Source organism: Cryptomeria japonica, chromosome 6, assembly GCF_030272615.1.
Source record: "Cryptomeria japonica chromosome 6, Sugi_1.0, whole genome shotgun sequence".
Taxonomy (NCBI): Eukaryota; Viridiplantae; Streptophyta; class Pinopsida; order Cupressales; family Cupressaceae; genus Cryptomeria; species Cryptomeria japonica.
The window spans coordinates 42,509,020-42,531,723 of NC_081410.1; the positions used below are offsets into that span (position 1 = coordinate 42,509,020).

The window sequence follows — 22,704 nt, forward strand, 5'->3', positions numbered from 1 at the left end:
TATTTTATTTTTTTTGCTCGGTAAAAGGCCTAAGCCATATTTTATTAATAAATAGTATTACAATCTCTGCTCAGTGCGGGCGCCGGTAGGAAAGAGCGGATAGGAGAAAACCTCCGGCCTTGCCCGGGACCACAGGTCCAGTCAATGACTAATAACATTTTCTAATATAATATTACTAATATAGTATGATATTATCAATGTAATACAATACTGAAATGCAATATAATAAAATGTAGGTAACATAAAATAATGCTGATAATGTAACACAATATAATGATATAAGTAATACTGTTAATATCAATCTGATAAATGAGTTCAGCAATAACCAATTACTGTCATAATATGAACATTGATTCTTTATCACTTATACTATATAATAAATATATATACAATATTGAAGGAGGATGTGAGAGCTTTGCAAGAGGGGTACAGCGTTTGAGCATCCTTCTAGATACGCCAACACGAAGTGGGACAAGATGAGCTCATATAGGCCAAAGGAGTACAAAAGGTACGGTCTTTGGGTCTAGGAAGAGATGGTTTCTAGGGCACTCTCCACAATCTCTCCCCTCTTCACCACCATGGATGACAAATAGAAAAAGTAAAATCGTTAAGGTATTAGGATGATGACTAGATAAGGGTCTAGGGCACCTTATTGTCGCTTCCCTACTCTCTCCAGATGGATCAATTGTTGAAGTGAATCAATCATAAGAGGTGAGAGGCTGATATGATGGAGGGGAACGGTGTAAAGCCCTCACTAGGTATGCCACCTCATGATGATGGTTGAGGACCATTGGTTAAGGACCACATGAGGCCACAAAGGATAAGGTCTTTCTGTTGGGCCTAGAGTAGAGGATACTTGGGGTACCTCATCATGTCTTCCAACTCAACCCTCGTCATTGGTTTATACATATCCTAATCGTAGAATTGGATGTATTTCATGAGTTATATTTACATTTTTGTCTAATCTCATTGTGGGTTTCGAAAAATAGGCTTATCTCATCTTATTCTTAAATGAAGATTATATCCCTAAATATGTTTGCCCTTGTTTCATTCTGGATTTGTGATTTTAGGACAAAAACTAGGGCATTTACTAAAAGGGACATTACAATAACAGTCATATGTTTGAATGATATTTATTCTGATGGCCAACTTGTGTATTTGTAAATTGTATGATGTGATATATATAAGTGAAGCGAAGTTTGAGTAAGATGTTGAAGTGAAGTGTCTATGCAATGTAATTCTTTATCATTCAAACACAGAGCAGAGTAGATGTATTACAAAGAAGATTGAATGTTGAGTGGAGTAGAGGTGAATAAGGATTTGTGCGTCATTAGAGCAAGATAGAAAAATGGAATGCAGCGGTGTATCATGCTAGTCAAAGCAAAGGAAACTTAACTCAGAGTAGAGCAAAGCAGATCTGATGTAGAGCAAATCTTATGAAGTGTAAAAGTTCAGAAAGATATGTTCATCATCAATTGAAGAAGCAACATTTTGAAAGTGAATTTTACAGAAGAGGTTGGTCCCTTTTAAAAGAAGAGATTGGTGTCTCTTGTTGAGTTGTTGTGGGGATTGGTGTAACCTATAAGTTGGTGCCTACAAGTTTTGTAAGTGGAGATTGGTGTCTCCAGCGGATCGGTGCAGGTCTTAAGAATGACCCAAATCAAATTTTGGGGAATATAATGATAATGAGTGCTTAGTCATCCCAATCATGGGTTTAAGTGAAGGCAAGGCTAATTAACATGATCAACTAAGTCGAACTCCCTTTCAAATCAGATATGACTACAACATTGAAACCAAATGTCAACACCAAAATCACTCATAATGCAATCAATATGATATGCTACATAACTAGAAATAAAATAAAATGCAATAGCTAAGGTCATGTTTGTTGGCCATTGAGAATTGACATAGTAGGATATTGTGTTTCCTTTCTGTTTGTAAAGTCCATAATTCTCCATGTACAAATGACAACAAACAATGATTACTGCATCATTTCAAACCAATCATAAATATGAACAATCGTTGATGAAGAAAGCATACTAATGATAATATCAGCATATCACAATCATAAATGTGTTCAACATTGTTAGATTATTCATAATCAAACATTGAATTTAGTTTGACAAAATTCTCAATCCAAATTACTACTAGACTGCAGAATGGTCTGTAAGTTTCAGTTACTGGTGGTATGACAAGAAGCACCAAAATTACAAGCATGGACTTAAACAAATGATGAAGCTACTTTTATAAGGCTAGCAAAGAAGATTAAAAAACAATAAGCCTTTGTCTACACGTGAAGCACTGAGTTATAATGGTAACTCCTATGCTTGATGCATTAAAGGTCTTTGAGTTATATCCTGATAACCATTTTTGGAAATGAAGATAGTAACATTCTTAGGTAGATGCCATATGAGGAACTTTTTGAATAGTATTGTGGTCAATTTTTTACAAGAAAACATTTTCTGATTGATTTTACATCTAGAACTAAATCTAGTTACTAGACAGGATTGTTACATAATCTTGTTTTGTTTATGTTGTATTGCTTCCCAATCCAATTTCTATTACTAAATGTAGCATTATGTTTTGAAAATGGAATGATTAGTTGGTAATATGTATAAGTTCTTTATCATATTTAATTCTGTCATATGTATTAGTTATATATATGTAGAGGATCCTAACATTGGATGTGTGCTATTTAATTCAATTCTACTCTGCAGACACCTGGTCGATCTGGTTGTGCTTCTATTGGGGATATTTTGGACGACCATTTAAGAAATCGATTAGGTGCTGGATCCTATGAACGTGTTGATGGTGGCTTAGCACCTGCAAAAAAACAGGCAGCTTTGCAGAGGTTTAATTGTAAAAATTCAGGGAGGCTTGTGTTTTTACTTGAAAAACGTGCTTGTGGGCCAAATATAAAGCTCTCCTCAATTGACGTTGTTATAATATTTGACAGTGATTGGATCCCACTGAATGATTTGCGGGCTTTACAGAGAACACACATTGATACAAAAGTTGAACACCTTAAAGTTTTCCGATTTTATTCCCCTTACACAGTGGAGGAGAGATCTCTAATTGCTGCCAAACTAGACATTGAATTTGACACCAATTTGGAGAACTTTAATGCTACCATTTGCCAACAGATGCTTAGATGGGGTGTGACAAACTTGTTTGAAAACTATGACAAGTTTCATGGCTCAGGTGGTCCTTTGTTAGGGTCACAATGCCTATATAGTTATGCAAATCTACAGATGTTGGTTGATGAAATGTCAGGTAATACATTGGGTAGTCCTAGTCTTGATGATACTCTTTGGGTTTCTCTTGTTCCTAAGGTATCGAGAACACATGGATATGGAAAAGGCATTAATTTGTTTGGAGAGTCTGAAGATCAATTGGAAGCGGAGAGGAAGATTCCATCCAATGTTTTCTGGACAGATATATTGAATACAAGGCAGGTAGATCCAGAGTATTCTTCTAGGCGACAGCAGAGGTTAAAAAGGAAGGTCCAGTATAGTGAGCAGTCAAAACCAGAGATTGAAATGGCTGATGCAGAATTGAAAACAAAGCGTAGAAGAGTGGGTGATACTCTTGATCCACTAACAATATCTTCATGGATAAAAGATGCCAAAGAAGCAATTTCATTCAAAAAGGGAAGAGATGAAAGAGCTATTGACAGGTCTGTGGAAGGTCAATTATCTCATGGATCTACAGAATGTGAAAACTCAAATGTCAAGGATAAAAATATATTCACAATGCTGCAACATGAAGAACATCCTAGCCTATCTCCTGGTACCTTTGATGTGTGTAAGGAACTTTCTGGGTCAGATGTTGAAATTGTCAGTAAAACATCGTGTTCTCAAACAATATTTTTTGCTCATGATAACTCATTGTGTGCTTCTAAACAATCTTTGAAAATTGAGGAGTCACCTTCACACCACAGGGTCCTAGACAGGCCAAGTACCTCAAGCATTGAAGGTTCTGTTCATCAAAATAATGAAAGTGGAGATGACTCTGTGTTAGTTTCACCACATCAAAATATTCATTTGAGAACAAAGCAAGAGATATTACAACTGTGCAATGCTCTGAAATTCCCGGTTTGTATTTTAGCAGTTTCAATTCTCTTTCTAGATTTTTTTGTGTAACGATTTAGGTTAATACACATAGGAGAATAAATAAAAATTACAGATAATACTGCTGCCAATACAATGAATTTTATTGATAAATGTGTGGACAGGAAATGAGTTCAGCTTGTACTATATAATTGTTAAATGATATAGTGATCTATCTGTTAAGAAATACTTTTGCAGTTATCCATGACTATCGTTTTACCATGTTAAAAGGATTTGAAGGAATGATTTAACGCTTTTCTATTTTTTTATTTTTAATATGTTAGATGTGGATTCTATAGGGGCCCACCACAGAACAAATACATGTTAACTGAAAGTCCACTCAAAACCACAATGAGGTCATCAATAAAACAGCTCAACCAGCAAACAGTTTCTGAGTAATGAGGTGAACAAAATCAACATAATATAAAGAAGTAGCACTAAACATGATGAAGAAGGCAACTGAAAATTTGGCTCGGATGAGAGACAAAAGGTGGATAATCTTCTTTAATTAAATAAGCTAAATCCCTCTCCTTCATCATATCACTCATTTTTCGATGTGAAAGGAAATCAGCAAATTCCTTCATTTGTAAGTCTATCTGCAAACTGGTTGCTTTCTCTTCTCAGTGGCAAAAGGAAATGTAATCAAAATAGCTTTTTACAATCTGAATTTCCTCGGGAATATTTAGAACTTTGCAATATTTTCCAGAATTATTGAGGTATTTCTGAATCACTGCTTGGGAGTAACCTACTATATCCAGCTTCTGGCATCCTATCACAAAAGCCATTTTAAGCATCGTTGAAAAACTCGGACTCGGCAATGACTCGGAAAGCCCAAAATTTTTAAAAAACTCGGGAAAAAACTTGGCAATAACTCGGTAACTTTATCGAACAATTGAAAATACAGTCATATAATCATATTACATTTTAACTAGTTATTCAGTCATATAATCATATTACATTTTTATTAACGCTCAAAAACCAGATGAAAACCTTGGTGCATCCTGTCTCATGGCCAAAAAATAGAAGTTGCGAATCAAATTTGTAATTCTTGACGAGTTTTTCTCAAGAAATAGGGTTTAACCCGCGAGATTTCACGAGTATTTCCTCAAAAATGCTGCGTGTTTTTATAGAAACTCGGAGCTGAGTTTAATGGTGAGTGACTCGGCTAGGGTTTTGACCCGCGAGTACTCACGAGTTTTTGAAAAACCCGCAGAGTTTTTCATATTTTTAAGTATGTCAACCAGCACCAAAGCATTGGCTTTATTGTTTGTCTTAGATCCTAGATAGAATGGTCAACCCCTTACAAATGACTGAAGGGAGGAACACAAGAAAATACCTTCTATTTGATGTATCCTGCCTAAGGAGGCTTCCAAGCAACAATATACCTGGTGACTTTCACTCTTACAGAAGCAACCATGAAAGGAAGACACAAAATCCAAAGCTTTTTTATTATTACTTTCGAAAAGGTAAAAGGAAGCATTCACCATTGAAGGAAGCATTCACCATTCAACATATGAAGATATTGATGCACAAATTTTAGCTTTTCCAAGAGCCAGCCTGTTAGGGTAAACTCTACTGTTTACTTCCAACCAAATCCTCCACAGTGAGCAGCAGAGGGAAATTTTCCATAAACATTTAAGAGGGGTTGTGGCAATTGTTCAATTGCATAACTGATCTCTGAGACTGAAAGGAAAGGTCTAAATCATCCTTGATTTTCTCTAAAGAGCCTACCAAATATTCTGTAAACAGGAGCAATGCAACATGAGTTGATCTATGGATTCTTCCGCATTGAGGCTCAAAACATGGCTAGATGGACCATGAAAGTATTTCTTAAACAAATTATTATGCATGAGGATCTTGTTAGCCCCACTAACCATAAAGTGTTACATTTCGGGAGGAGGGTGGGGTGTGGAGGAGGGGGGGTGTTAGCGCTCAGGCCGCTGGCAAGTCAGACACTGGAGGTAAATCTCTCCCATTGAGAAATGTGTTATTAAACCAATCCCTATAAGAGCCTACTTAATTGCCAATCTGTTGGTCCTCTACACAATTTTGTAGTTGTAGATCAGGTCATTCTTGTCATGTTACCAATGCTATCCAGGTTTTCCCTCCTATCTATTTGCAAAGTCATTAGGTTGTGGTCTACTTTATCAATTAACAATGTTTGCAGATTGTTCATAGATGAGGAAGGACACACAATTTGAGTGGCCAAGCTAGTTTAAAACCTTACTAAAGGTGGCAAATGCTTAAATGAACAATGTCATAGCTTAAGCCTTTAAAAAGCAATGAAGTTTAGTTCCATTTTAAGTTGCAAACACAGTCTAGAATAATGTTTGAGGTGGCAAGGCAGTTAGTGATCTTTCACAAACAAAGAAGATAAATAAGCATCGACAGGTTCATAGTTTAGGTGGTGCAGCCAATCCAAAATGGCACCAAAGCAGTGGTGTGAACATTATGAAATTGTGACAAGAAGGAAATGCATCAAACTGAGTTTAAAAATCATACTGTTGAGTGGTAATTGGTACATAAACTTCCCATCACTTAGTAAAACAACTTAAAGTGGAATACATTTCATGTGATTTGTCACTCAAGTACTCCAAAAAACATTAAGACAAGATGGCAAGCAGTTAGGTAATTGGCACTTAACAAAAAGGGGTAAAATCATAAACTCTGTCAACTCACTTCAAAATCTGATTCCACAACAGGTCTTTTATAGGAAAAATTGGCAAATAATAGTCAGTCTTTGCCATAAGGAGTCTATATCAATGAGAAAGCAGATTTAAAGTGGGAAGAAGCCTATTTTAGGCTATTTAAGTGTTTTATTTTTTCTTTGCAGAAGATAGAGTTAGGGCTGCTTTAAAGCAGAACTGAACTTGGAATATTATAATATTATTTTATCCTTAAAATTGTCTCTTCAGAGTTAATAAATAAGTGCTTTCAACACATAATTTGTAAGGCTAGTCAATGTGAAGCTTATAGAGAAACCAATGTTCAATTGAAATCATTGTTTTATTGTGTTTATAATTTTATCAAGTAAATTGAATTAAATAACTTTGTCAAGATTTGTATTGATGTTCATCATTCATCAAGTAATAATTTTGTGTATCACTTAGCAATTAATTTGTTGGGATCGTTAGTGATGTATATCTATTTAACAATTTCCCATAGATGTAGATTTATTGGTCTCTAGTTTAGCTAGAAGTTGGCATTCATTGGTGTTATCCCACCGAATCTTTGTTTACAATTGAATACTGACCTTTGTTTTAGCTAGTAAAATGTTTTGCTTGTTTGTGCTTGCATTGTTTATCCTGTTTAAATTTGAAAATCTTACTAGGCCTCAATTGTTGATGGTCTGATGCTTGCATCTGGGGCAAAACTATAGTCAGTTAGATATTTACCTTTGACGCAAACCCTCCATGAAATCTTGTATAGTGTGCATACTTGTAAATTTTATTGCTTTTAGGTTTAGTTAGATCACAAGGAGCTTTCCCATAAAATTTGAAGAACTGTTCTACCCTACACATTGTTCTGTTTTGTGTTGTTTGGCAACAAATTAAAATACCTACACAATCCATATTAGGCTGTCCTCCATATGTAGATTTAGAATTTTTTTTGGCTAAGGCACTCAAGAAAAAAATCCTTTTGCTGAGTAGGAATAGGCATGTTTGCAAAATCCTTCTAAGCATGAATGCAAACTCCCTCAATATGCTGCTTTGTCCAATAATTGCAGACATAATCACCTGGACCCCACTGAGCAAAGAAAAAAATCTTAGCAACACAGGCCAGGGAAAGAGCTGGGTAGTGGTCTTCCCATCCAGAAACCATCCCAAAATTTTGCTTTATGCTTGTTTCCGAAATTCCAATAGAAAAGATCTCCAACCAGATTTTTCTGAGTAGCCATAAATTTTCATATTGCTGAACCAGGCAGCAATCAGGTTGCTTGAAATAGAACAATAGAGTCATGGGATGCAAATATTTGTTAATGATTATTTTACACCAAGGCTACTCTTCTTGCATTAAGGACTGCCAAACCAGGTCTGCACCCAGAGCTTTATTACGCATCTCCAAATTTTTCAATCTTGCTACATGGTGAATTTGCATCAAGAACAAGGATTTAACCTTCCTCAAGTTTAACCTCAAAGCATGCATTGAGAAATAATATGACCGATGGTCAAGTGTCTTCATTTAGGTCAAGGAGGCAAGTATTTTGTTAAAAAATTTTAAAGGCATTTAATAGATCATGTCAGTTTTAGGAAGCCACACATATCATTTGATACATCAAAGGATCTCTTCATTCTTGGTCTATGATTGGTCTTCAAGAGTCTCCTTCAAGGGGGACATTCTACAACAATCTTAGTGATCTGATTCCCTAGTCAAGCTTAAGGGAGGATGTTGAAGTTTGTAATCTTGTCTAAGGATCTTCTAATGAATTTTAGGTTAAGTGTATTATTTAGGTCAGCCTCCTTTGATATGTATATTGGATTTGTCTATTACTTATCCAAACCCATTGTTTTATCTTTAAGTTTTATAAAGTATTAATGCCTATGAGCAGCATCATATGCTTTCGTTTCCTTTGCACATTGTCCTTATCTTGTTAAAACTTAAAACATAGTCTCTTCATCCCTAAGGGTGCATACTTATTAATTACAGCACTTTCACATGTCTCAAGATGATTGTCTATGAGGTGAACTTGGTCTCACGAACTTAATATGGTTTTAAAAAAATTAAAACAATTTTAAATATTCTAAGTGAAAAACTTAAAATATCATCTAGATTGTTTTTTAAATTTTAAATTTTAAAAAATAAGTAGGTGATGTAAAAAATAAAATTAACAATGTAGATTAAAATTGTAAAACTGAAGTAAATAAAAAATGAAAATATTAAAATTTCATTTAATTACTTTCGACCACTCCAACTTTGGAAAGGACTTAAAGAAGACTTGTTTAATGTCTCCTTATAAATAAATTTGTGTGAAACTAGAAATCCATTTCCTTCTCTATTTGGTAAGTTAAGACTAGTTAATTTGCCCGTTTTGTCCCAAACTTTCTAAGTGTTGAGTGTTTTTGTCGGAGTGATGCAGAGGTGGGTAGATGATTAGGATGGTCTAAACCTGATTTTAACAAATCAACAAAGTTGATGCACAATTAGGGAGATCTTTCTCCCAACTCACCTAGCCAATTAGGCCTCCTAGACCTAGGCAAATCTGATCAAACTGAGTATGGACACACAAAACTCTTAGAACTTTAAGGGAAGGCTTTTAAAACACTTTAGGACCATGGTGCAGACCTTTCCCATGCATTGGTTGTGTTCTTTGATGTGTATAATGAAGACTTGCTTCATAACCTACCCTACCGCCTAGTAGCCCTTGGAATGGGTTTTTGGTTCACAACTTGCCAAACAATGAAGATAAGCTTTACAACCATGCATATTTGGGTGCCTAATGATGAGCCATATAACATACATGAAGATCACTATAGGTTCCTTTGTGGCAAATGGGTCAAAAATGGGACTGTCACTGCTTTTAGGCCTCAATTAGGCCACTTTTACAAAGCAGCCCCACTAAAAGTGCACCCAACTTTCAAACCAACACTTCCAGAAGTTGGCATACAACTCTAAACCAACGTTTCAATGGGTTTTGGACGCCCAAAGTCTCCAATTTTGCACAGATCCACTAATTTGCAGCCCACAGTCCAAAATTAGGCCTGTCGCATAGAGAATGCCAGGCCTAAAACCTCAATTTGCTCCCACCAACCATGATCTCCTGCCCTACAAGTAACAAAATATTAAAGAGGACATCTAACTCTAACATTTCACCCGCTTTGAGAGTTTGCCAAGTTGGAATGTGGAAGAAATCACATTTTTTGTTTCCAAACCCTAGGAAGCAAGGGTTTACAGGCTGTTTTCACCAAAACGCTTGTATCTCCCTCAATATTTGATGAAATTGGACCAGACCACCACCAAATGAAAGTAGACTCACTCTACTTTCCAACCATGTGAGTCTTCAACCCAGAAGGTACTGTACGGACAAGTACCAAACGCTGCAACACGACTGAAATAGTAAATTTGCAGGAAAATCAGAATTTTTATGTATTAAATTTTCTCCAAAACTTCTTCAACCAACCTTGCCTCTACCCAAAGGGAGGCATTTAAACATGAGAATGACAGTTTCCAATGGTCCCCAACCACTTTTCAAAAGTTGTTAAGTAACTTTTACAAGATTTTGACAACTTTTATCCAAACTTGACCTAATGACCCTAATGACTTTAGAGCACCTTAAATACTCTTAAATAGGGCCAAATAAGCCCTTTTAAATCATTAATCACCTTATGTGACACTTTTACAACTTTGAGCAACAATATGACAACATTTTCCCAAATAGGGTCAAAGACCAATTCAGCTCACCCATTGGGTTCCAAACTTATTACAAATGGTCTATAGGACCTTATTAACTCAAAAACATGACAAAAACATGAAAAACACATCATCAAGCCTCATGGAGGCATAACAACCATTGAATGCCATTAGGTGCTCTTGCACCACGGAGCTATAATCTTTTGTCAAGATTTTAGGCTTATCCTTACAAGTGTGCCTTTCCTATCTCCCTATCAGTGTCATCCGTCATGTAGTATCCTTGATCCCTAAACTCTAACATTCTTGCTTTTTTTGCACAGTACCTCACCTACCCCCCTACATGGCCACAAGATGTCATTAATGTTGGATTTAATATGCAACTTCTATGATAAACCCGCATTAGCACCTGATATAAAGTTATGTAACTAATGTTAAGGATATGGATCGAGTAAATAAGATTATTGTAAATACATGACTAATACGATAAAATAAGTATTATATTAAATAGAGGAAATATATTTAAAATAAGTATTATATTAAATAGAGGAAATGCATTTAATATAAGTATTATATTTAATAAAGGAAATACATTTAATATAAGTAATATATTAAAAAGAGGAAATACATGTGAAGGAAAGAATTATTTAAAATATCATATATTTAATAGAATGAAAGAAGTGTTATATTATTATTTTAATGAAAAAGTATTACATTTAATATTACAAAGGCAAAATGTAGCATCATTATATATTTAAAAATTATAACCCTCCCGATTCCCCCGCACCAAGAGGTGCAATGGTAATCGCAGCATGGGCTGTGATTACCACCGCACCCCTTGGTGCGGAAAGGGATCGTGGAGGGTCACAGCCCTTCACAAGGCTATAAAGGGAAGCAACCACTGCAAGGGAAGGGGAGGAGATAAGATGGGAGAGCAGTCAGGAGCAGACTTTGTCACCAGCAGGATAGTGATCCCTAACTAGTAGGGACATTACAGTGGTATTAGAGCATAATCCTGCCAACTTGTGGGAAGGGTTCTTAGTTTATGATCACATATTAGAGGAAGAAAGGGGCAAAGGCAATGGCCGATCAATTGGCCAAACAACTTCAGACTTTCATGGAACAGACCAATGAGAAATTCGAAAGAATGAGCCAATTAATCCTCCAAAGTACAAACAGCAACAATAGAGATATGCAAAACCATAGGAGAGAGGTACACTCTAATCACGCTGATAACGAACAATCTCCTCAGAGTTCTAGACAAACAATTCCCGAATTTCTACCTAGAGAGGAACGTGTAAGGGAAGAAGAGGAACCAGCCACACTTGGGGTGGAAGAAATCGCCCAAATTTATGCTAGATTAGAGCCAGAAGTTCAGAGGGTAGTGTCCTTCAGGGACTTCTGTGAATCCAAAACTAGTGAAGGTAGAAGGAGAAAACCTATGGGTAATGACCTTAAAGCTAAAGTCAACAAAATGTCCCTACCATGCTTTGATGGGACAGGGAAGGATGTCGCCCAAGCTTGGGTACAAAAACTAGACACCTATCTTTTCATACAGCCCCATGACTGAAGGAGATGCTATTAAATTTGCCATACTACATTTAACTAGAACCGCCCATAATTGGTGGCATAACGGTCTCATTACCCTAGGACACAAAAATGTCGCCACCTACAATGAGTTCACCCAAAGGCTCATTAGCCGATTTGACCAAAAGGACTCCGAATGGTACTTCCAAGAGTTAACACACCTTAAACAAGTAGGAACCATTGAAGACTATATAGACCAATTCCAAAACTTGTCAGTAATGGTTCTCGACCTATCCCAGAAGAGGCTCACCTACATGTTCTTAGAAGGCCTAAAAGACTCTATTAAGAATTTTGTGAAACCCCTGGAACCACAGAACTTAGGAGAAGCCATCAAGAAAACTAGAATGGTTGACTTTAGTGCTCCCAAGAATACCTCAACCAAAACACCATATAGGAATGAAGGACACTAGAATGACTGCAAAGAGAAACCCTGCCGCTTGTGCAAAAAACCTTGGAGTTACAATCACCAATGTAAGGAGAGAGATAACTTGGTGGAGAAGGGGTTATGTTTCAAATGCAAGGCCCCATGGGGGAGAGGCCATGAATGTAAAAGAGGACAGCTAAATAACACAGAAGAAATACAGGATGAGGAAAGACCATACAAAAGAGCCAGATTTAAAAGCAACGAACCAAGTACCTTGGCAGTCATCACTCAAGGGAGTGAAAATAGGTGCTTCAAGCTCAAAGGAACTATCAAAGGACAGAAAGTAATTGCGTTAGTGGACACAAGAGCATCATATGACTTCATTAGCAAACACTTGGCAGCAAAGAGAAGGTTAAAAACTCAAGAATTTGAAGGATTTGAAGTGATTATGGGTAACGGAGTCATAGACAAATGCACTAAAGTTATCACTCAATTGGAAGTCACCCTAGGGGGACATACAATTATGAGGAACTTCTTCGTGGTGAACCTAGAGAATGACATCATTTTAGGAATGCCATGGATAAATTCATTGGGACGATTCACCATGGATAGTCCAAATCAAGAGATATGTTTCCAACATGAAGGGAGGGAGATAACATTAAAAGGAATTCCCGATAGTTCTCCAAAAATAGTATCTTGCAATAAAATGGAGAAAATTCTTCAACATGATCAAGGAGAGTGGATCGCTCAATGTATGATCTTGGATAAATCTCATTCCGAAGGTCAAAACATTCAGAGTGATATACAACCCATCCTTAGAAGACACAAAAAGGTCTTCGAAGACATCCCTCCAAGCTTACCACCAAAAAGGGGATTTGAGCATTCCATTGAATTAGGAGGAGCAAAACCACTCCTTACCGCCACCCACACAAATTCAAAGAAGAGATTGAAAAAACCATAAAAGAATTATTAGAAATGGGACACATCCAACCAAGCAGCAGCCCATTTGCTTCTTCAGTAGTATTGGTCAAGAAAAAAGACGGGACGATGAGGATGTGCATAGATTACCGAGCCCTGAATAAAAAGATTATAAAGAACAGATACCCTATCCCAAGAATTGATGAACTAATGGATGAACTTCACGGGGCAAAATATTTCTCTAAAATCGATCTAAGGTCAGGGTACCATCAGATCAGAATGAGGAAGGAAGACATCCCCAAGACCGCATTCAGATGTCACTATGGACATTTCGAATTTTTGGTTCTACCATTTGGCCTCACTAACACACCAGCCACCTTTTAGTCATGCATGAATCATACATTCAGACAACAATTGAGGAAATTTCTTCTAATCTTCTTCAATGATATACTCATTTACAGCAAGACATGGGAAGAACATCTCTTGCACATCGAAGAGGTATTAAATATTCATGAAACTGAATCCTTATATGCTAAAGCCTCCAAGTGTGAATTTGGGATGAAAGAAATCATATACCTAGGACACAAAATTAGTGAAGTAGGAGTAAGTGTGGATGAGGAAAAAATCAAAGCCATCAAAGAATGGCCCATCCCTAGAAATTTAACACAGTTAAGAGGGTTTGTGGGACTATGCAGCTACTATAGACGTTTTGTAAAAGGTTTCTCCAAAATAGCAGCACCCCTCACCGACCTAATGAAGAAAGGAGCCTTCACATGGAATGACCAAGCCCAACAAGCCTTCGAACAACTTAAGATAACCATGATCTCATGCCCCGTATTGGCCATTCCCGACTTTTCTATACCTTTTGAACTACAATGTGATGCATCCGGGGAGGGAATTGGGGCAGTCCTCATGCAAAAGAAACACCCCCTAGCTTTTGAGAGCCATAAACTCACCGAAGCAGAGAGACACTACTCTATCTATGACAAAGAGATGCTAGCCATAATGCACGCCTTAGCCAAGTTTCGCCAATACCTCGTCTGTGGGAAATTCGGTGTGAAAACCGATCATAACAGTCTACGCTTCTTCTTGAGCCAAAGAGACCTCAATGATAGGCAAAAAAAATGGGTGAGAAAAATACAAGCCTATGACTTCGATATAGAATATGTGAAAGGGGTGAATAACAAGGCAGCAGATGCATTGTCCCGCAGAGCCCACCTCAATGCCCTTACCAGCATCTCAAGGGATTGGAAGGAAGAAATCCTTAATGAATACAACCAAGATCCACAAACAAAGGGAATCTTAGAGGGAAACCTTCCCAATGAAGACTTTCAAGTTAAAGGAGACCTCATATTGTATAAGGGAAGGATATACTTGACCCCTCAAACCAAGTTCAAAAACAAGCTCCTAAAAGAATTCCATGATAACCCCTTAGCAGGACACCAAGGATATTATAAAACTTATAAACACATCAGGAAAAAATATGCATGGAAAGACCAGAAGAGAGACATCCAAAGATATGTACAAGAGTGCCTAACATGTCAACGCAATAAAACAGAACTCACTCACCCAGCTGGATTACTTCAACCATTACCTATTCCCAAATAGAAGTGGGAGAGCATCTCGACGGACTTCATAACAGGATTGCCAAGGACACAAGGTAAAGATAGCATCTTTGTGGTAGTAGATAGACTCACAAAATATGCCCATTTCTTTGGGGTCTCCACCGAATACAAAGCCCACCAAATAGCCGATTTATTCTTCAAGGAGATTTTCAGACTCCATGGACTCCCCCTGAATATTGTCAGTGACAGAGATAGCAAGTTTATTAGTCAATTCTGGCAAGAACTCTTCAGAATGGCAGGAACGATTTTGACCCCTAGTACCAGTTACCACCCTCAAACTGATGGGCAAACTGAAATAGTGAACAAATGGATAGAGGGCTACCTAAGGAATTATGTTACAGGGCAACAGACCGCCTGGATCAAGTGGTTACACCTAGGAGAACATTGCTACAATACGACGCACCACATGTCAATCGGAATGAAACCTTTTCAAGCCTTGTACGACTATGAGGCCACAAGTTTTGGTGAACTAATAAACCAAGAAAGCAAAGTACCAAAAGCACAAGATTTCGTTCAACAAAGTAGGGATATCATGAAGACCTGGAAAGAGAATTTACAGCAAGCCCAAAATCAACAAAAGATCTATGCAGACAAGAAGCGTTCAGAAAGGACTTTTGAGGCTTGAGACTTCGTGTTTTTAAGGCTACAACCATATAAGCAATCCTCCCACAAGAAGAATGGGGCTGAAAAATTGAAACCATGGTTCTACGGACCCTATAAGGTAATTCGAAGGGTTGGGGAAGTAGCTTATGAAATAGAACTTCTGAAAGACAGTAAAATACATAATGTGTTTCACGTCTCCCGACTCAAAAAGGTTCTCGGGCAACACTTGGCTCCATGCAAGGAACTACCACCCCTAGATGACGAAGGGAAACTCACCTTGTACCCTGAGATCATTCTAGATACACGGCAGAAAGAGCTTAGGAACAGAACCGTTACCGAACACCTGATTAAATGGATGAATCTCCCAAACGAGGATGCTACTTGGGAAAAGGAGGAAGACCTAAAGATGCTTGAGGACAAGCAAAATTGAGACGGAGGGACTGTGATAAACCCGCATTAGCACCTGATATAAAGTTATGTAAATAATGTTAAGGATATGGATCGAGTAAATAAGATTATTGTAAATACATGACTAATACGATAAAATAAGTATTATATTAAATGGAGGAAATATATTTAAAATAAGTATTATATTAAATAGAGGAAATGCATTTAATATAAGTATTATATTTAATAGAGGAAATACATTTAATATAAGTAATATATTAAAAAGAGGAAATACATGTTAAGGAAAGAATTATTTAAAATATCATATATTTAATATAATGAAAGAAGTGTTATATTATTATTTTAATGAAAAGGTATTACATTTAATATTACAAAGGCAAAACGTAGCATCATTATATATTTAAAAATTATAACCCTCCCGATTCCCCTGCACCAAGAGGTGCGATGGTAATCGCAGCATGGGCTGTGATTACCACCGCACCCCTTGGTGCGGAAAGGGATCGTGGAGGGTCACAGCCCTTCACAAGGCTATAAAGGGAAGCAGCCACCGCAAGGGAAGGGGAGGAGATAAGACGGGAGAGCAGTCAGGAGCAGACTTCGTGACCAGCAGGATAGTGATCCCTAACTAGTAGGGACATTACAACTTCTCCAAAGGTGATCTTTGTAAAGTCCCTCACTGCTAAATCCCAAAATTTCGAACTTTCCCTTTTACCTCTCAATGATTTACTATTTAGACATATTGTCAAACAGTTTGCATGCATTGTTCAATATTGCAACTTGATGTATGTAGAGTGACAAGGAATGCATTCAACAATCTCATTGCATTGATCTCTTTGTATGAAACAGAAGTACAAATGTTTACTAACAGATTTCAATATTTTATAGCCAAGTGTAGTATTGCTGATCAGTGATAATTTCTGTTAAGACTCTGCGACAGATTTCAGAATATTAAAAGAAAGATTTTATAGACCAACCTTAACACCCAGAGCAGGCTTTGTTCTGGAGCAATCTGAGGTCATTGCTGTAGAGAAGAATGGATATTCAGTCCCCACATCACTGCTGCACATCCAGAATGGATTATCTATCACTCCAATTGTCTTAGCAATGTCAGCGAGCTCTGTAGATGCCTCTAATCAACACTCCTTTGCTGGCTCTTCAATTCTGAATGCAGAGACTACTGAAACGCCACTCAAAAGGGAATAACCTGCCTGGGTACATGCTCATGTCTTGTAGTATGGTCTGGGACTATAATCTGATAACTCATTAAATGCCCAACATTCTATTTGATGCTGAAAAAATATTATCATCCTTTCTTCCTCTTCAGGCCTCACAGCAGATTTAATGGCAATTGCAATGCATTTCAGGACAAAAGCCGATACCATACAGTTATTCACTCAGGAACAATATTAATTCCCATATCAATTCAATTCTATACAACTGTTTGATGCTTTGATTTCCTTCTGCAGACGTCGTAGTATCCACGATCTTACCAATATCAGATTCCAGGGAAAACATGGGCAGTTCAACAACCAATTGCAAAAGCTTCTGAACGAACTCCAATATATATTTGGTCACCAATTTGATTCATTCAATTGTATTACAAAGGAATACTAGTGTGTGAGTATGAAGAATCTCATCAGCATAGATAGACGTTTTGGTCACAGGAACATCAACCCGTCACCTAAGTATTGCAACTCCCAGTCATGATGATTATTGCAAAGGCCCGATATCAAAATGTAATATTCTCCATCATATTACTTCAGTCTTTATTTCTTACACCAATAAACAAATAGATATGAGCCACTACTAATAAATATATTCGTGCTCCCAAATCTTTTTTGAAGCTTCCGACATTAAATATTCCATCGCTGCGGTATTATAACTGCTGCCATCCCAAGTATAGATGAAATATTTGATTTTCAACAGTTAACCCGCTCCAATAATATTATTTGGCACTATTAAGTTCTGGAAACTTAATTAAATAATAAAATTTGAGATACAAATATTATTCACCCAAACATTAATTTCTTATTTCAAATAGCAGCCAATATTTCTTCCCACCACGCCAAGCATGAATATTAACATCTGCCCAATAGTATTAAGGCGTCCCACCATTTCTAGGATTGAAGTAGTAGATCAAAATAGAATAATCTTTTCTTGCACAAATATGTGTTTCTAATAATAAATATATATATTTATCCCGAAAATACTTTTATTCTACAAATTAATAAATCACCCAGAGATAACCATAATTTGAAATTTAACAAAATACCTCTGCAAGACTATTCTTTACAAAATCTGTAATTTCTCTTCTTGGTAGACTTCCCAAATTTCTCCATTATGAGCAACCATGAATCCTGAAGTGAATCCCATGGTAGATAGGTTGGGTTTCCATCCTGTTGTGCTGTGCACACCTTCCTTGTCTCCGACAGGGACCCCCTTCCTTTTTTGCCCTGCTAGCCATGAGAGAGAGAGAGACAGAGAGCCTTGGGGGTATAGGAAGTCAGAATCAAGTCCAAGCATGACATAGGGTGAAGCTGAAATGTGAAAGATTTAGGCATGGAGTAAGAAAGAAAACATGATCGTTCAGGAACCTAACTTTATCCAAGGGAAAGTATGGAGAATAGGCCTTAGTCTTTCCTCCGAGGTTTGTCTCAGGTTTGCTCCCTAAAAGACTCTTGAAAATGCCGAACCAAACACCAAACTTCATCCCCAAACTTGAGTAAAGTTCGGTTCTGGTAGGAAAAAAGTGAACAAGTCATGTCGTAAGAGGTCCTTCCTATCCCCTTGAAAAGGCCGAACTTTAGGCCGAAATGCTTAGTTGCCTTGCAAAGTTCGCTAAAAACATTTGCCAAAATGCTTGCAAATACCAAAGAAAGGACAGAAGTTTATGCTGTTTTTGAAAAAAGTTCGGAGTATTTAGTACTTTTGGCCTGAAAATACCGAATTTCACCAAAGCATAGCAAAGTTCGGAGTTTGCAGCATGTTTGGTTTGAAAAGTCCGAAGTTTAGGCCAAGGGTCATAGTTCCCACTGAAGTTTATGAGTTTGCAGTGAAGGGAGATGAATTTCAGTCATTTTATGCCATCAAGTTTCAGTCCAAGGGCATTAAGGACCCTTCATGAGCATAAACCAGGGGTTGCAGCATCAGATTTAGGTGTTTAGGAGGGATATAGGCCAAGGCAAGGGAAGAGGAACAAGTATAAAGCGAAGTTGCGGACCAAACCTCAATGTTTGCTTGAGAAATTCATTCCCTAATCTTTGCCAAAGTTCATGCCCTCCTCAATGTTTGCTTGAGAAATTCATTCCCTAAGCTTTGCCAAAGTTCATGCCCTTTCCTAAGAAAATTCGGAGTTTTCCAGACCTTTGGCATTCCAAAATACTTGCCAATACCGAACTTAACACCAAAATCCATCAATTTTTGAGAAAAGTTCGGCATTTACTGAACTTTTTGCTTGAAAATCCCTTGGAAAATCCTAAAGTTTTTACTGAATTTTACCGAAGTGTAGCAAAGTTCGGAGTTTGCAGGATGTTTGGTTTGAAAACTCCATGGAAAATACTGAACTTTATACCGAAACTCATGTATGTCTTTCGAACTTTGGTGTTTATAAAAGGTGAGAGTAAAACATTGTTTCAATGACCCTTCCTAGGCCGAGATTCAGGCTGAACTTTCATAGTTTGTGCCAACATTTGGTGATGTTCTTAGCAATCCCTCAAATGTCAAGGTCCATGTCCAAGTATGCATCTCAAAGTTGGGTTTTGCAGCCACAAAAGTGAGATTGAGGGCATCAAAGGTCTTTCCTAGATCAACTAAAAACATTCCATAATCAGCATTGATTGAAGCTCGAAATTAGGGAAAGTCTTCACTCCTGAGGTGCCTCTCTTATTCATCTCAACCTTATGAAGTTCATCACATTCTCAAGGTCAAATGACCCTTGTAGAGACAATTGTAAAGTGATGTTCAAATCCTTCGGGGGATGAGCAGGAAATAGGTGATGGCATAGGATAAAGTGTGATGATGAGAATGACTAGCTAAGCAAAATGATGATTGATCTTGGACTTGTGTGTTTATGCAGGGTGGAGGACTCAAAGGAGGTCATGTGGAGATGGCACTACCCTCCGGAGGATTCCTAGGATGAAGCTAGAGAGAGAATTCCATGCCAACATCCTGAAGATGTCAGCGAGTAGAGCCAAAGACAAAGCAAGAAGGGTTGGATGAGCAAGGACCCCTACCACCACCAGCAAGGCAACAAGAGAAAAGCCAGGGTGAGGGATTGGAGGAAGAATCACAAAGCAATGTGCTGATTGGTGCAATTTCCAGAATTTTGAAAGGCATTTGTTTGCCCTCTGGGCAAACAGTTTAATGCATGCAAACAAAATACTTAACAAGAAACAGTAATGCCATAGATACCAAACAAACAATATTAAGCCTATATAAAGGTACTGAGGGGGTGCAAGGGACAAACGTTGCACCCGTAACTACCTACCCTTAGTTACATTACTAAACAAAGTACTTCCTAATTAATTACTTTTTATTCCCGTATGCACAATATTACCGCCAACATCATCCTCCCCCAAAAAACAAGGTCGTCTCTTGACGACTGAAAATAAAATGGGATGATCAACAGAAAAAGAAATCATGACTAAGAATGGGGCTGAGGAAGCGTCCTTGATGGAGATGCCACTACTGATGTCTATGCGGGGGGTGCGGCTGCCAAGCGTGCCCGTAACTCATAGACCTGCTCAGTCCTCAGCTTCAGGTCCCGATCTGCAACCATTTGTCGCTCCATAGCTGTTTTCACGATCATTGCGGCTTCCAAGACCTCTTTATCCTTCTTCTCCACCATCTCTAAGGCACTAGCCAGATGACTCTCCAACATAGCCCTGTCCTTTACGGGCTTCCTCCAACCATGCCCCCAAGGCATCCCTCGCCGACCTCTCCTTGGCCAACTCTTCTTCCAAGGTAGCGCGTTTTGCGACCCACAAGGCCTTCTCTCGAGCCAACTGCTCCCTGTGCGACTCCTCCATCTGCTGGAGTCGAGCAGCCAACTCTTCCCGTGCCAACACGACCTCCTATCGCTGGGTCTCGGTACCCTGAGCAATATACTGTGTCCTTCTCAGCTCATAGTATGTCTCCCGGAAGACCTGCTCTATCCACTACAATAGTGACTGTCTACTGGTCTCTCCAACCTGCTCCTAGAGGCCACAATCTTCCAACATCTGTAAGGTCTTCGTAGTAGGCCACCCTCTAGACTCAAAACATTGAGCAAAGTGTGTTGTGCACCTATCCCTTATAAACCCAAGCAGCTGCTGCAACTGTCCGTCTGTCTTGGCATCTCCCTGGGACCAGGCGGAGGCTACAATCCTTCGAGCTCCGACAACCATGTCCGCAAGAAACTGCTCCAAATCCCTGTCACCCTCCACTCTCGGAGATGCTAGGACACCGTGCTCCTGGGCATCCTCATGAGGACTCTGCAGTGGCTCGTCATTAGGGGGGCTCTGGACCAACTCCAACTCATGAATGGGTGAGTGGTCTCACTGTACTATCTGTGAAGTCTCTGGTGAGCTGTCTCCAACCAAGTCCACAATCTCATGAGGGCTCGGCTCACATCGTGGGGAGTGGACAGCTGCTCCAACCGGTGCTACTAGTGCCATCTTGTACCGACTCAGCCAAGCACTCATATCCGTCTGAGAAGGGGTACCACTCCCTCCAGGATGCTCTAATGTTACCGTAGCCTCCCTACCAACTGTCCCGCCATTGGTCCCTACCTCTATTGCTGTTGTCGTGGGACTCTTGACGCCGACCGTCTGAGGCTCTGGTAGGGCTACCAATGTCGTGGCCATGTATGGGGGAATCATAATCATTGGTGTCCAACCCTACCCAAAACCAAGAACTGGCACTGCCAATACTATCGCTCTAGGTGGCAGAGTCCGAGTGGCACTTGCTGAGGCCATCTGCTAGGGTAACTCACCTGGGGGCCGTGTGGTTGCCGGTGCTGGCACAACTACGAGAGGTGGAGGTGTGGCTGTCTGCGCAACTATAGAAGATGTCCCCACCGTCTCCTCCACCTGTTGTCCGCCTCTACCCACAATCCTGAAACCACTCTCTGTGGCCTATGACGTATCCATGGAGTCCTCTGCACTGGCCTCCTCACTCGGGTCACTAGGTTCGGACTCAGACACCACCACCCTCCGCTTCCGTTTCTTGCTTGATTGTATATCTCCACTAGGTGCCATGATATCTAAATGAACCCAATAGAATATAGGCGGCTGCCCAGGGTGTACACGGCCTTGTGGTGCCATGTGTTGTGTGTTCGGTGAAACCTAAAGGCGTACTGCATCTAAGAAGAGCTCAATGGCATGGTAGGGCATGTAGAAGATTTTGTGCTACAGGGTCATAAATTCCTCCATTCTATCCGCTAGCACTGATGCCTAGTCGTATACCACGCCATTGCGGATTCCATTCATTAATACCATCTGCACCATGGCAATGTCCGAAGCCCTATTGGCTCCCATCAAGCGGCTCTTAAACACATCCAGGAGGCATCGCCATACCCCCTCTCTCAAAAACGACTTCTCCAGGTCTCTTCCCTTGCTAGCATGCTGAAGACTATCGAGCTCGGCTTGTGTGAGGTCGTCATGGCACATCAACTATAGGATTGTATCCTTTAAATCTAGGGATATTTCTGCCCCTTATCTACTTTCTTTCCTTGCGTTCCCAGAATACCAAAAACCCTCGTAAAACT

General features: G+C 38.9%; 1 protein-coding gene across 5 annotated transcripts in view; it reads left to right on the forward strand.

Annotated features, from left to right (window-relative positions):
• Nucleotides 1-22,704, forward strand: part of LOC131072142 (uncharacterized) — a 195,620-nt gene that overhangs the window by 159,387 nt on the left and 13,529 nt on the right. For all 5 annotated transcript variants that reach the window (XR_009112665.2, XM_058008211.2, XM_058008214.2 and 2 more), the window contains one exon: nt 2,718-4,094. Coding sequence is in view for 4 of the 5 variants with exons in the window: in XM_058008211.2 (XP_057864194.2) it covers nt 2,718-4,094 (1,377 nt within the window). In the remaining variant the exon portion in view is untranslated. The remainder of the gene's footprint in view (nt 1-2,717; nt 4,095-22,704) is intronic.